This window comes from Sceloporus undulatus, chromosome 2 (genome assembly GCF_019175285.1).
Source record: "Sceloporus undulatus isolate JIND9_A2432 ecotype Alabama chromosome 2, SceUnd_v1.1, whole genome shotgun sequence".
Classification (NCBI taxonomy): Eukaryota; Metazoa; Chordata; class Lepidosauria; order Squamata; family Phrynosomatidae; genus Sceloporus; species Sceloporus undulatus.
The window spans coordinates 123,101,222-123,116,737 of NC_056523.1; the positions used below are offsets into that span (position 1 = coordinate 123,101,222).

General features: G+C 44.6%; 1 protein-coding gene across 2 annotated transcripts; it reads left to right on the top strand.

Moving 5' to 3' along the window:
• The first annotated feature begins 1,154 nt into the window (after nt 1-1,154).
• STX10 (syntaxin 10) lies at nt 1,155-15,516 on the top strand. Of its 2 annotated transcripts, XM_042455400.1 has the most exons (8): nt 1,155-1,501; nt 5,692-5,858; nt 6,631-6,725; nt 7,567-7,629; nt 8,491-8,580; nt 11,186-11,292; nt 13,885-13,979; nt 14,419-14,629. In XM_042455400.1, the coding sequence occupies exons 1-8, from the start codon at nt 1,467-1,469 to the stop codon at nt 14,493-14,495; spliced, it is 729 nt and encodes a 242-aa protein (XP_042311334.1). In that variant the 5' UTR covers nt 1,155-1,466; the 3' UTR covers nt 14,496-14,629. The 2 variants fall into 2 exon arrangements, with proteins under 2 accessions (XP_042311334.1, XP_042311333.1); XM_042455399.1 differs by lacking the exon at nt 13,885-13,979 and having other exon boundaries at nt 14,419-15,516.

Genomic DNA, 15,516 nt, shown 5'->3' on the forward strand with positions numbered 1-15,516 from the left:
CACTCCCTTGGCCTGCATTTGACTCCGGTGCCTGGTTTCTTACACTCGGCCAGGAAGGAATGGGACCCTCCCCGGGCTCCACCTGGAAACAAGCCGGAACATGATGAACTATGAAGGAGTTTCTCTTCCATCCTCGCCCAGCTCCCTCAGGAGGGATTTCAGCCGCCCAGGGGTTGGGTTTGTGCCCAAACAGTGGGGAGAGGCCAAGGTCTCCAGCGTGAGATTTAGCAACTTGGGCTGTGTCCACGCTGCAGAAATACTCCAGTCTGACACTGCTTTAACTGCCACGGCTCCACGCTATGGGATTCTGGGAATGGTAGCTCTGCTCTGGTGCATTTCCAGAAGCCGTTGAACTCATAAATTAAGAGGTGTCAACCCAGATTATTTCTGTAGTATGGACGCAGCCTTGGTAAAATGTGTGCTTATGAGAGGGAAATAAGTGAATGAACTAGAAAGCCCTGGGGAGGAGGAGAAGGGGTTACACAGCTTCTTACACAGCATCCACACCACAGAAATAATGCAGTTTGATGCCGTTTTAAGAGGCATGGCTCAATGCTATGGGATTCTGGGATGTCTAGTTTTGTGGGACATTTATCCTCCTCTGTCAGAGAGCTCTGGTGCCACGACAAACTCCAAATCCCAGGATTCCTGCCATAGGATTGGAGCCATGGCAGTTAAAGCAGTGTCAAACTGTATTATTCCTTATTTCCACCTGGAACTTGATGGGGGGGGTGTGCCTTCAGGTTTGCTTTTGACTTGTAACAACACCAAGGATTTAACAGGGCTTTCTTCTTGTTGTTGTTGTTGTTGTTGCATGCCTTCTAGTCGTTTCTAGTGACCCTATGACAAGACGTCTTCAGAGGAGGGGGCTTTGCCATTGCCCTCCCCTGAGGCTGAGAGAGTGTGACTTGCCCAGGGCCACCCGGTGTGAGTTCCCAGGATTCGAACCCTGCTCCCCTCCAGAGCCCAAATAGTGCAACCCCCAAACCACCCGCAGGGTTTTCTCAGGCAAGGCTGACTCAGTTCCTTCCTTCCTCCGAAATGCACAGCGCAGGGAGGGCCGGAAAGATGAAGCTCAAGCAGCAAAAAAAGTAGTGGAGCCCCGAAAGGGAGGGAGGTGCCAGGATTAAGGCCCCGGGGGAGGAGGAGGAGGAGGAGGAGGAGGAGGGGAACTCCCCCGCCATTGCTCAGGCCAAAGCCCCAGCCTCCTTGGCTTGATTTTTTCTCCCTTGGAGAGTCTAGTTCTCCTTTGGCCATGACTTGGTTTTGAAAAACCCCAGGCTGCTGCTGGTGGCACAGTAATTGGGAAAGAGGCTCCCTCCCGGAGCAAACGTGGCTGCCTGCCTGCCTGCCAGGGCGGCTTCAGCTCCGAGGAAGGAAGGCGGGGAGCTTGGCCCCTGCTGCTGTGCTGCGGGACTCCTTCTCTCTGGGTCGGAAGCCCAGGAGGGGGAAGGCGGGAGAGGAGGATGTCGCTGGGGGACCCCTTCTTCGTGGTCAAAGGGTGAGTGGCAGCAGCAGCAGCAGCAGCCTTTTAGCAGGCAGGCAGGCAGGCAGGATTCCCACCCAGCTCCCACTGCCAAAGCAAGAGCAAGAAGGCCTGGGTTAGATGGCTCTGAGAAAAAGTCTCTGGCTACAACTCTGGGCCCTTAAAGTCCCCATCAGTTAAAAAATGGGCTGGCAACAACTAAGAAGTCACACACACTCTGCCCCACAGTGTAGTGGTTTGGGTGTTGGACTAGGACTCTGGAGCCTTGAGGTCCCCATAAGTTTAAACTGAAGGCACACAGCAGGGGTAGGCAACCTTTTTGAGCCGGGGGCCGGGTTGCTGTCCCTCAGACAACTGGGGGGCCGAAGCCAAAAAATAAATAATTAAATAATTTTTTAAAAAAATTAAATAAATAAATAAACCAGGACAAATGTAGGACAAAATTTTCAAATGGTGGACACTTTTTTTAAAAAAGTGGAGGACACGTGAAAAAATTTGCTGATTTTTTAAAAAATGTTAATATAAATGCATGTTTCTGAGGCATCTATAGACAATTGCCCCTGTGCGTGAGAGGCCAAAGGCCCCGGCGGCAATCGGTGGCAGGACCGGGCTGGGGCCGGTCCCAAGGCCTCGCCGGGCCGCATCCGGCCCGCGGGCCGCAGGTTGCCTACCCCTGGCACACAGCAACAGTGGCACTTTCTCTCTCAACCTGGCGGTGAAGTGATGGACTACGACTCTAGGGCCTTAAGGTCGCCATAAGTTAAAAAATGACCTGGAGGGATGCAGCAACAATTAGTAAGTCACTCTCTCTCAGCCTTGAAGTGGCACAGTGGCTAAATGCCTGCACTGCAGCCACTCCCTCACAAATCATAAGGTTGTGAGTTCAATCCCAGCCAAGAGGGCTCAAGCTCAACTCAGGCTTGCATCCTTCAGAGGTGGCTAAAATGAGTGCCCAGCTTGTTGGGGGCAATTGGCTGACGCTTTCTAAACCGCTGAGGGAGTGCTTCAGTGCACTGATAAGCAGTGAGGAAATGGACTTGCTACTGCTATTGTGAGCCAGTGTGTTATAATGGTTTGTGTGAAGGTGGATTATGACTCTGGAGAGCAGGTTTGAACCCTCACTCAGCCATGGAGACCTACTGGGTGACCTTGGGCAAGTCACACGCTCTCAGCCTCAGGGGAAGGCACTGCCAAACCTCTTTGGAACAAATTTTGCCAAGTAAACCCCAGAATAGCTTTGTGTTAGGCTTGCCATAAGTCAGAAACGACTTGAAAGCACACAACAACCACAACAACCAAATATTCTCCTCCCTACAACAGTGCTGCATCAAGCCTTGTTTCCTCCTGAGGAAAGAAGTGAGGATATAAAGGCATCCTAAAGGGCTTGCTGTCTATCGTTTTGGTCACACAGAGAGAGTAGGGGCAGGCTAAGCTCTATCATGCCTAGCCCAGCTACAGAAGTAGGGCTCTCCCTCCATTCATTTGCCATGGCCCTGGCCTCAGAGGGAGTGAAAAACTGCTGGACTTGACCCCCTTCTCCAGTACCATTCCCTGTCCCTTTTCTTTCATGTCTTTATTGGATTGTAAGGCTGAGGGCAGGGAACTGTGTTATCAACAATTTGTATGCCACTCTAACAGAAGAAGGGTATAAAAACTCGGAATTAATAGACGAATGTAGTGGTTTGAGTGTTGCACTTGGACTCTGGCAACCAGGGTTTGATTCTCAGCTCTGCCATAGAAACCCACTGGAGTGACCTTGGGCAAGTCACACACTCTCAGCCTCAGGGGAAGGCAATGGTAAACCTCCTCTAAACAAATCCTGCCAAGAAAACCTGTTGATAGGTTCGCCTTAGGGTCACCATAAGTTGGAAAGGACTTGAAGGCACACAGCAACAACTCTTAGCCTCAGAGGGAGGCAAAGAAAAGCCCCCTCTGAAGAAACTTGCAAAGAAAACTCCATGATAGGTTCACCTTAGGCTTGTCCTAAGTTGGAAATGACTTGAAGGCACACAACAACAACAACAACAACAACAACAACAACAGTAAAGGAAGGGCCCAAGGTTTATTTTTGAATCCCCCCCCCATGAATTATCAGGGCTGCCTATTTACAATGTTGGAATCCTGAAGAAACAATATAACATTCTCAGAAGTATCTGTCCTCTGCAGCATTACTGCACAGTGGATTCAATATCCTAGAACTCTGTTGAGCATTGCTCTTAGAGAAATGGGGCCACCATTAGTTGTTGTTCAGTTTGTGTAAACTTTCCACATTGACAGAACTGTGTATCAGAACAAATTTCACTTAACTTACCATTTCTGTTGGCAAAAGGGATCAACAAGTATAGTTAAAACACAGGGAAAATACTTCATAAAAATCTAGTGCATCATTTTGGTGGTTTTGTTTTTCTCCTTTGCTCAGTAAGCAGAATAGCAAGGGACTCTAATGACATTTGGAAGTGACACTTTTGAGGTGGAAGTGGGAACCCAGGAGGACATGCAAGAGTTGCTTTTAGACTTGGATGCCCTGATCCCTCCTTTGCTGCCCTGAAGGGGAAGAGATAGGCAAGGAGGGTGCTTGGAGCCTCTGCTTGAGGGAGTAGGAGTTGGAGGAGAGCTATTTCCTTATAAGATGTTAAAATATGAATGTACATGAATGTGTGAACAAAAATAGGCACACTAAACAAACCAAATATTTTTATTCATATACACTTGGCCTTCCACATTTGCGGCTTTGATTTTTGGGATTTAATTATTTGCGGTTTTGATTCATATGTTCTCTCTAAGAATATCTAAGTCTTCTAGCACAATTCTACTGGAAGTTGACCATAGAGTTGTGCTGGAGAACCTAGAGGTTCCTAGAGAAAACCCTTCTCTAGGCATTTGTAGGTCCTCCAGAGTGAATTTATGATCAATATCTGGCAGATGTTACCATAGAGGAGTTGCACTGAAAGACCTAGAGATTCCTAGAGAGGTATTCTCTTACATAAAAAGAATAGTGTTTTTTTAATTTGAATTTTTGGTCCATGGCTGATGATATCACAAGTTCATAAGAGGCCCAAAAGAATTCAGAGTGTCATACTCCTCATGTCCTTCTCCTGGTCAAACTAAGTCCAGGCCTGAAGCCAGACTGAAATCTGTCTAAAATAATAGTCAAGTACTACCCTAGAGGGTGTTCCCTCCAAATGTGAGTAAAGTAAGGTAAAATAAAGTAATCTGAATTTGGCTTCTATTTGAATTCTTTGCCTGTTAACAACAACATAATTCAGTACTGGACCTGATAATAAAGAAGTTTTATGTGGAACTCACTATACAGTATTCTGCCTACAATGTGACCTGTGGCCTTGCACAGAACAGGGGCAGATCTAGTTCTTAAATGGAGTTATTTCATTCCTGTTCCCAGTTTTGTCTCATGGCTATTAAGGGCTTTCATCTGCAGAGCTGTTACTCCAACACCATCAGTTTTCTTCTGCTAGCATTTCTTTTACGATCTTTGCTTGCTAAAGAAACCAGTGAGCTTCAGAAACTGGTGTGATGTATTTTTGTGACTTGCTTGATATAATAAAGATACCACAATGTGTGTTTTGGATTTAGTAACTCACATCTTATCCAAGTATGTCTGGAGATGAGCAGCCATAACACATGCAAGCATCTTGACCCCTATGGAAGTGTCCATGAAGATTTTCACAAATCTTATGAAGAAGTGGCCAGTGATCACACTATACATGCCCAATTTTATTTTATTTTTTTTAACAAAAACATCATCCTCATCGTCATCTGGCCTGAAGCCAGTCTGAAACCTGTCTTGGTAGTTAGGTACTACTAGAGTGTTCTCCCTCCCAGTGTAAGTAGACAAAATAAAGTAAACTATTACTATTGTACTCATTTATATCATGGCTTTTGTCCAGTACTGTGAGTCAGTACTGGGAAACATTAAAATATAGACTAAAATACATGCAAAAATCAGTAAAAATATATAAATATTATTTTAAAATTCAATGAAACATTCTGTAGAATTAAAACTTGTTAAAGAAACTAATTTAGAATAGAAGATGATAATCAATGAGACACACACCACTAAAAGCCCTTGCAGTCAGTTCCTAAAAGCCTATTGGAGCAGAAAAAGCAGAGAAAAAGTATGCCATCTGTATCAGGTGCTTCCTCTTCTGGGTCCTTGTAACCATCCCTCTGGCCTCTGTGTTCCACAGGGAAGTTCAGAAAGCCGTGAACACAGCGCGTGGACTGTATGAGCGCTGGTGCCAGCTGCTTGAAGAGACGCATGTCAGTAAAGAAGAGTTTGACTGGACAACAAATGAACTACGCAACAGCTTGCGCAGCATCGATTGGGACTTGGAGGACCTGGAGGAAACCATATATATCCCTTTGAGGCTTCTTTGTTTCGAGCTACTGGCAGGGATGGGGAAAGTGTGGACTTTGGATTGCAGGCCAGTTTTGAGGCTCCCTGGGGCTTCCCTTTTTTTTTTGTTGTCACCACTGACACACAAACACACTGCCCCCTAGCAGCCAGGGGAGAAATCCTGCCATGGAACATGGCATAATCACCCCACTCACCCAAGCTCACCACATTCCCAGTGGTGCAAGAGGTTTCCTTAGTGATTTTTAAAAATACTCAAGTTGTGGGTGTAGCAGAAGAGTTTGCCCCTCCTAGGTCCCACCAGAGGGATATGCTAGCCCTCAACTTTCAGCTGTCTCCTCCTTATGGTTTAAGGCATTAGGTGCAGCAAAAGCAAAAGGAAGTGACCTTAAATTAGTAAAATACTTACCATACTTACAGTTGTTAAATATGAGTGGGGCTCCACACAGTCAGGGCTACAGTGGCTGGTAGTTGTTCCTGCGTTGCTCTTTTGTGAGATTCTTTGCTAGAATTGGAAGGAGAATAATGGGGAGATCTCACTAAAACTTGAGCAAAGGTGGGCCGTTGTGGCCATTCAGATGTTGGACTGTAACACCTGTCAGCTCTAGCCCACATGCCTTATAGTAAGCAATGATGTGAATTAGAGTCCACCAACACTAGGGAAGGCCACAGGTTGTTCACCCCTGATTCAGAGGTTGTACTATATTTAATCCCAATATAGGACCACATCATCTCAGAAACTGAAAGGTCTTTGCACTTAACCTATAAACACGCATTGTGGAGTCAAACCCACAGAAATTCAAAATTGAGCCCTGTGAGGTTGCAGCATGGCGTTCCTTCGTCACAGAGATGCAGGGATCGATCAAGGTAAGTCCTCTTCCTGAAGTCTATATCCCACATGACAGCACACATAGAATAAGTCTGCGAAAGCTTTAATGAACATTTGGAGATATTGCCAAAAATATGTTTTATTCTGCAAGAAAGAGTTAGGAATTATGTGAATCCTTGAATTCCAGAGATTGATAATGCAGAGGTTGCAAGGCAGTACTGTGGAACTGAAGAAATTATGGGTTTTATCCCATGCAAATACTTTGGTCAGAAATAAATAGTCTGGAAGCCTATTTCCATGTTTGGTAAAGAAATTAAGTCAGATAATTGAAGCCAGCATGAGACGGTATTGTCTAATTAATCATGTGGTTTTTATTGTTAAATATGAAGTTAAATATGAACAATCTGTAATGGTCTCAATTTATTTGGAACAGCATTTATTGCCATATAGACTTTGTAGAATCTTTGGTACTTAAACTTCTTACCATTTGGAGTCCCCTTTACAGTTACACACAGACATAGTGTATGGATAAAAGTATTTTGTTTATTTAGTGTGCATAGTTTCATTCGCACATTCATATGTATTTATTTTTTAAATATTTTATAAGGAAATAATTTCTCAAATAAGAACAGTCTCATTTAAGTAAATTTAATATTTATTTCAACACATGTATAAATATCACACATATAAAAGTTTGGGAAGTTTGGGAGAGGAGAAGGAGAAGGAGGGGGGGATCAGGGCTTTCCAGCCTTACACACACCCTTGAGCAACTCTCATGTCTCTACTGGGGGTCCTGTCCCATGATTTGAAAACTATTGCCTTAGAGTTCACCCTTTTTACTAATTATATATTATTGCTGCTTCTCTTCCTTGACTTTAGGAAATGCGGGAGCATATGTCCAGCCCAGCAGCACAGGCATTTCTGAAGAAGAAAAATAGAGAGGTAAGAATGTTCTACCAATTCCATCTCACCTCCTCACTTTGCTAGAATTTATTATTAAAGGTGACAAATCATAATTTGGCAATGGTGAGGAACTTGCTGAACTGCAGCTCCCATCATCCCTCACTATTAGCTACTGCTTTGGGGGGCTGATGGGAGTTAGATGCCAATAACATATGGAGGGCTGCACTTTGTTTGCTCCTGGGACTTGTCTGACACAAAGAAACAGGAGCAGGACTGTTAACCAAGGGCAAAGGCACCCTTCTTAGAGGTACATAGGGCATGGCTAAATGATCCAGTTTCTCTTTTTTAGTGACCATCCATTGTTCTACTGTCTTCTCTGCATCCTTGGAACAGTCATTCTGGCTTCTGTCTCCACAAGAAAAATGCACTATTTCTGGGATTTTATTCTTCCTTCTATTTCTAGGCCACTTTTCAAATCCCTCCCACCTACTCAAATCAAAAGCAGAATATGAAGAAGACCAAATACAAAATTCACTAAAGGAGCAGTGACTGGTTTATGATTTAGTGAACTAGTTGTATTGATTCTGAATTATAAGTTCTATATTGTAAGCCAATTTTGGAAGGCTCGTCTTGGAAAGCAGCTAAGGAATGCATTACATAAAGAGGTAAACCATTTAAGAGCCAGTGACTCAGCCATACTATATTTATAGCTGTCTGGGTTGCAGTGGGAAGAGTTTCTGTTCTTATTTGATGAAAAGCTAAACAGCCACTCGGTTCCTGGGTTCTTCTAGCTAGTTCACCATTGCTTGTCACAGCTCCCATTACACCTGTCTCAAGAGCACTTTGAATTCTGGTTTGTTCAGAGATTTATTTATTTCCTCCTTTTTTTTTTTTTTGCAGTCACTAGTGGGGAGCAGGGAACACTATGGCACAGAGGAACTGTTGACAGCCAGTTCACACACTTTGGATGAGCAGCAGTTACACCAGAAGGTGAGAACAGGAACACTATCTTCCTATAATTGACAGTAGGCCAATCTAACCTATTCTTTTCACACACCACTCCTTTCTAGAAAAACCAAAGAGTGACCTAAATCATACCTGTACTGAGGGAAAGCTTATGCTCTCATCAGGCCCATAGCTAAGCTGGGGCAACTGGGGCACCACCTCGGGGCCTTCAGCCAAAGGAGGCCCCAAATGGTGGTGCGCCAAGATGGCTCCCGCAGCGTGCGGTAGGACTAGTGCGAATGCTCCACCCTACCGAGCCCTACTTTCTGCCCCATAGCCCCTAAAGGCCTAGCTATGGGCCTGGCTCTCATGCTCATTAGCCTATACAACAGCTCTGGTGGATATTTCACTGTGGCCCAGTACAGACTGCAGGTTTGTGGCAGCCTGGGGCCAAAATTAGGGCTTGGGAGTGCAGAGTATCCGCATGCTACTGAGCCCTAGCATGTGGTGGTGGCAGTGGCTGCATCATGGCGGCCTCCCATCCACACGAGGGTGGCCATGATGATGCAAGCGCGGCACAGCGTCCACATGTCACAGTGCCTTGCATCATCAGTGCGCAACAGTGCCAGTGCACCAATGGCACACTGGTGCACTTTTGGTGCGGAGGGAGCTCGTGCGGTTTGGTTGCTGCAGCTCCCTGAGGAGCAAAATGCGTGGTTCCAGCCCACCCTTTCAGGGCAGTCTGTCAAGCCCCTATATCTGCTCTGTTTCCATAGCTAAGAGCTTCAGGATAGAGAAAGTTCTAGGGTTCAACCATTCTTTTTAGCAGGGCCTTCCCTGTTGCTAATTTGAGTGAAGCACATGCCTTAGGTAACAGCCCTACTACCATTTCTCCTGAATTTTCAGAGCAGCTTAACTTGCTAGAGGACAGAACTGGGGTGCCTAGTTTGTCCTATACTCTTCATTTTGCCTGCTGCCCTCTGGGGTGGGGTGGTGGAAGAGACTGTCAAGCTTTTGTCTGCATGTGGATTGCTGAGAAGAGATGCATGTGTTATCATCCATTGCCTCAGGCAGCAAAATGTATTGAGCCAGCCCTAGGTTTTAGACTGCTGGTGGCAAGGTGTCTTGGGTGGAAGTGAGGGGAAGTGCTTTTAGCCTCCCTTAGAGATCTGGGTTTGAGTTCAGGTTCATGCATGGAGTGGGTTACTCTCAGCATGCGTTCCTCATTAGTAGGATGGGAATAACAACAGACTCCTCAAATAACGGTTGTGAAGATAGTTGGAAAAAGGAAGTATATTTACCTACCGGTAGTTAGAAATAAGGAATAATTTCCTACAATTAGAATGCAGCAAGTTGACTTTTTTGTTTTGTCTTATCAAACAGACATTTTAATTCACTAAGCAAGTAGCAAAGGTTCCAAAGAAGATTTCCTGTTGTCTTTAGGCTCATTCCCACTGCAGTTTGCTCTGAAACAGGATTCGGGGCAAACAACTCTCATTCCCATTTGAAACCGCTTCTGATCCTCATTGGATTGATTCCAGGAGGGCAGACATAAATAACCCAGGGTTTCCTGATACTAGTTTTAAAGTGTTTGTTTGTTTGTTTGTTTTTGAGAAAAATTGATTCTGAAGTGTGCCCAGTAAGTGAGAACACCAGATCAGAATCGATTCTTTTTTTCTTTTCCTTTTTTAAACAACAGAACTGATTGAAAAATCAGAGAAATCTAAGTGTTTCACCCAGCTACAAATTTCAGGATTCTGTAGTGTAGATACAATCAAAGTCTCCTGTTGAACTGTCTTCAGGAAAGGATACATGCAACTGTAAGAATGAGCAAACTCTAGTAGCAGTTGAAGTAGCTTCTATGCAGCAGCAGAAGCATTGTAAAGATTCCACACACAGAAAGCTCCGTATTATATTATGTGTTTAGGCACAGCACCTTGCAAAAGCAATTTTGATAATAAAAGCAATGAGCTAATATTTCTAGTTATGTCTCATACACAGGGTTGCCATGGTTCAGGGACAACTTGAGGGCAGTTAACAACAGCAGCACTATTTATAGGGAATATCTAAAATACTGTGCCTAGTTCTGAGCTCCACAAAAGATGTTGAGAAACTGGAGTGTGTCCAAAGGAGTCCACTGGAGCTCTCTATTGCAGAAAATTCTTAACAGTACTTCACCAAACTGCAAATCCCTGGATTCCATAAGACTGAGCCATAGGAGTCACATTCCTATAACTGTGTAGTGTAAATACACTCTTTGTATATACCATGTGGTTATGTCTTGGTTAGATGTGCACTCTATCCCTCTTATGACTGCTTTGCTGGCTTGGTCCTTTGATTAGGCAGGGGGAAGCAATCAACTTCACATGTGACACAAATGCAGCAAATTATCTGGTTATTCAATCTGTCATTCTCATACCTTTACCTGTAGAGATGGGTAGGGGTATTCATGGAGATTTCCTGTATCATAGGCCAAAGTAACTTTTCCAGCTTTGCATACTTGTATGGGTGTGGGACCTCAGGCAGCAAAATGTGTTTGTGTGTGGGGTGGTGGTGGTGGCGGTGGCTGCTGTTTGAACTCTTGTCTCTTTGCCATGGACTTCTCTGGTGCCATTTTACATGGTTAGACTCCTTTCTTTCTTCCTGACAGTTGATTATCGAAGAGCAGGATGAGCAGCTGGAGATGGTTTCTGGTAGCATTCGAGTGCTGAAGCATATGTCAGGGCGGGTTGGAGAGGAGCTGGACGAACAGACTGTGTGAGTGTAGGTCACAACATGGCTGCTGGTGGTTGTGGTATGGGGAATAGGAAGAGAATTCTGTTTACTTATTTAAGACATCCATCCCACTGTTTGGATAAAACCTTCTAGCATCATGGGCACAATGGAAATAATTAATTACCCAGGTTGGTAAATGAAACTGTACCACAGTTAATACTGGTGGCAACAGGATGGTTGTGTTACCACCAGTAGCTTTGATAATGACCAGTGTTAATAATATTATTATAACACCTATTACAGTACTTTGTGATCCAGTTTCACTTGAATCCCACTCCCTAACCATGTACATGATGCACATACATCTCAGCTTCTAACAAGTTATACTCTTTGTGTCTGATGAAGTGGACTATAGATCCTGAAAACGCCTAATACAAAAATATGCTAGTTGGTTTTAACAGCTACACAATTAATGGGGTTGAATCCCCTGGCCCTGTTCAAAAAGAGGTAGTTAGGTTGGTCTGTTTCAGTGTGAAAAACCTACCTCTTTTTGAACAAGGCCAGGGGATTCAACCCCATTAATTCTGGTTTTGTTACCAACTGTTTCTCAGCTGAGTCTTACAGTCTGTCTGTTTGAGACATTTATGTTGTGCTCATTAGCTGAAAAGTTTCTTTGAGCAGGTTACAGTCTTTGGGCAGGATCAGCTAAAACAAATCAGTCCAGGCCTTCAGGTGTACAGTCCAAAAGGACACAATAAAAATAAAATCAAGGATGAGGAGGAGAAAAGGAAAATAATGCAGGCATAAGTTCAATGATTTTGTGATTCTAAGTTCTCTTATGCAGTGCTTACAATGCCTAGCTGTAATGGTCTAGTGGCTGTAATGCAGCCAGAGGTCCTTGGTAATTTCTAGTCACAACTAGCTAGAAATGGAAGGCTGGATTAGTGAACTGTACTTGGTCACTATATGTTAATTTTAATGAGAAATTATTTTTCTAATTCATCAAGGATTGAAAGGGCCAAAAAATGTGCACTGGTTGGTCTCACACTTGTATAAGACAGGACACGGGCAGACTGCTTCTGAATCTCTCTCTCTGCCTATCCACATGGATACAAACACAGAACAGGAATGACAATATAGTCCTTCATCACACATACACCCATTTCTGTTCATTTCAGTTGTTACCTCCCATTTGTCTTGTTTTGTGCATAGAGGTTTGCCTCATGTTTTAAAGGTTTGCCTTTTAGTATTCAGACTAGCAAGAAGAGGACCAAAAAGCCCTTTCCTTACGTCTCTGCTAGGAAGAAAACAGCTGGGATGCATCTTAGGCACGGTACAGACCGCCCAAAAAGGGCGGCCTCCCAGCCTCTGTTTTTCCGCCGGAAGTAAGCCTCAGCCACCAAACGGCGAGGCTTCCCGCTGGTGGGAAAAGAAAGCACAAAAAGCAGGTTCTTTTGAAGCCGTGGCGGCGATGTGACAAGTGGCACACTTGTTACATAAGTGCCGCGCAGTGCCATGCAGACGCCGCATGGCACTTATGTAACATTGGTGGCACCCATGTAAACAGGGTGCTGCCATTGTTACGCCCTTGTCACATGCGAGGGTTGCGGGTTGTGTGGGCGCTGTGCCCCCCAGGCAACCCTCGCATGTGATGAGGGCGCCTGAAAGGGCCTTTGTCTTTATTAAGGAAAAAATTGTGGGATCAAGATTATGCTAGAGGCTGATCAGATCATAGTTGCAAATTTGTTGTTGTATGCCTTGATGTTGTTTCTGACTTATGGCAAACCTATCATGGGAATTTCTTATCAAGATTTGCCATTACCTTCCTCTAAGGCTGAGTGTGACTTACCCAAGGTCACCCAGTGGATCTCCATGGGAGTTGCTAGTTGCTTGTCTTTACATTTACAATAGGGTGGAAACTGAATGACAATCCCCACAGTTTCATACCTATGTTGATATGGACTGATGGGACTTGTAGGCCAAAACATCTAGAAGACCAAAGGTTCCCCACTTCCAGGAGATCTGGCTGCACAACTGTAGCTGGAGGGTATCCAGGAAACCTTTGCCCCTCCCCAGCCACTGATTGGCCTGCAGGCTGCACTCTGGTGCCTTCAAGGCAGAGGTTGCACAACTGGTGGCAGTGGCAGCCCAGTAGAAGTGTTGTGTATTGCGGGAGAGTCTGCTCCACCAGCACTTAAACAGGATCTTGGCATTCAAACTCTTAAAGCAGGGAATCATAGAGTTGGAAGGGGCTTCATATGCCATAGAGTCCAACCTGCTGTTTAGTGCAGGAAATCCAGCTGAGCATCTCCAGCAGGTAGCTGTCCAGCCTCTTTTTTAAAGAAGAAAACCCCACAACCACTTTATATAATTAGTTCTATTGTCAAACTGCTCTTCCTGTCAATTCCTTCTGATGTTCAGTTAAAGTCTACTCTCCTGTAACTGAAGATAGTCTTCAGAGAAAAATCACAGTAGCAGGGAAAGGACACCATACTGCCATACCTGGCTGGCACCCCTATGCTTTTGATGCCAATGGACAGCAGGAGATAAAGCTCACAAACTCTTGAATGGGAGAGGTTAGTGCTGTACAATCAGTTGCTGCTTGAGCTGACAATACCTTTGCTGACTTCCCAGGATGCTGGAAGACTTTGCCCATGAAATGGACAGCACTCACAGCCACATGGATGGAGTGTTAAAAAAGATGGCCAGAGTCTCCCACATGGCCAGTGGTAAGAGATGGTGCTTCATGGGTCAGCCCTGTGGGCTTATCCAAGTTGTGCAAAGGGGAGAGGAGGCCAAGGATCCCCGATTTCCATAACTTCTTCAACATGCCGGATTTTAATCTCCTTTCCACAACTGATAGGTGCAGCTGAGTTCCCTCCTTCCCAAGTGTTCCTTACCTCTACATTATAGCTATCACCATGATGCATGCCAACCTACTGTAAAACCATAGCATGCCTTATTCTATAAGCATCAGAGCACATAACTATGATAGGCTTAGTGAGAGCATGCCATGTAAAAGGCATGGTACTTTGGATGTTTTCACAACAGTCATGCCATGAATTCTTTCTTTGTCAACCCTTTATAATGGGAGGGATGATAGATTTTTCACAGGGTTGGTTTTCCTGCACTTTACACACTTTCCCTCTTTGCTTTCTCTCCCATCAGACCGCCGTCAGTGGTGCATCATTGGCCTCTTGCTCATCATTGGTTTGGTGGTGCTGATTCTTGTCTTTACTGTGTGATAAAAAGGTGGAATGGCTGGCCACTCCAATCAAGTGGATACTACTATCAAGTGAACCTGGTGTTCGATGGTGAAGCCTCACAGATTGACATAGAAATTAAACACTCACTTGAAGGGACAATGGGATTCTCTCCCTTGTGCTAATGATTAGGGGCTCCAGTTGTGTGAAAAGGAGAAAGTTCATAGTGGTCATGTGAATTCAAGTCATTTCTGATTTATGGTGACCCTAAGGTGGACTTATCACAGGGTATTCTTGACAAGATTTGTGTATTGGGGGGAGCTGCCTTTGCCTTTCTCTGAGGCAGAGAGAGTGTGACTTGCTGAAAGTCACTACCCAGTAGGTTTCCATGGTCAAGTGGAGATTTGAACCCTGGTCCAGCGTGTGGTCCAGCGCTCAAACTACTACACCTCACTGCCTTAATTTCATAGTCCTTTCATACAAATCTGCCCCAGTTTATCACAGGCTTAATTTTTTTTACATGATCATTTAAATTAGGGGTGGCAACATAGGCCCTCTGGAACTTCCTGGACCTCCCACAATAGACAGCTCTTTTTCTTACTCTCACTGTCTTCCCAAAAAGGAGAATTATCCTTCCTGAAAGCCCTGAACAGTGACAGTTTACTTCTAAAGTAAGTCACAGGACTTGGATTATATTATGGGAAGGAGGCTTTTCCACACACCCCCCACCTAAAATCGAAAATGAACTTCCAGCCAGTTGAATTTTTATTCCCCTGCCTACACTTGATGGGGTATAGCCCACAGCACGTCACTGGGCACCAGAATTTATCCTTAAACTCACCAATTATATCCACCTCAATTTAAGGTAAGTTGGGGAAGCAGGGATGGGAGTAGCAGGAGCTGGGGATAGTCATTTGCTGATATTAACAACTGAAACTAAAAAATCCTTACCAGTCTGTCATTCTTTGAGAGATTTACCAGCAGATCCATATCCACCTTCTGCCACCCTTGTTATGAAGATGCTGAAACAACTTTTTTTAAAATAAAAAAATTGTATTTAATG

Bases quoted from the DNA above. Each gene is read 5' to 3' on its own strand.
- STX10 (XM_042455399.1), top strand. From the start codon at position 1,467: ATGTCGCTGGGGGACCCCTTCTTCGTGGTCAAAGG. The intron at 1,502-5,691 runs GTGAGTGGCAGC...TGTGTTCCACAG, and splicing joins CCCTTCTTCGTGGTCAAAGG to GGAAGTTCAGAAAGCCGTGA. The intron at 11,293-14,418 runs GTGAGTGTAGGT...CTCTCCCATCAG, and splicing joins GAGCTGGACGAACAGACTGT to ACCGCCGTCAGTGGTGCATC.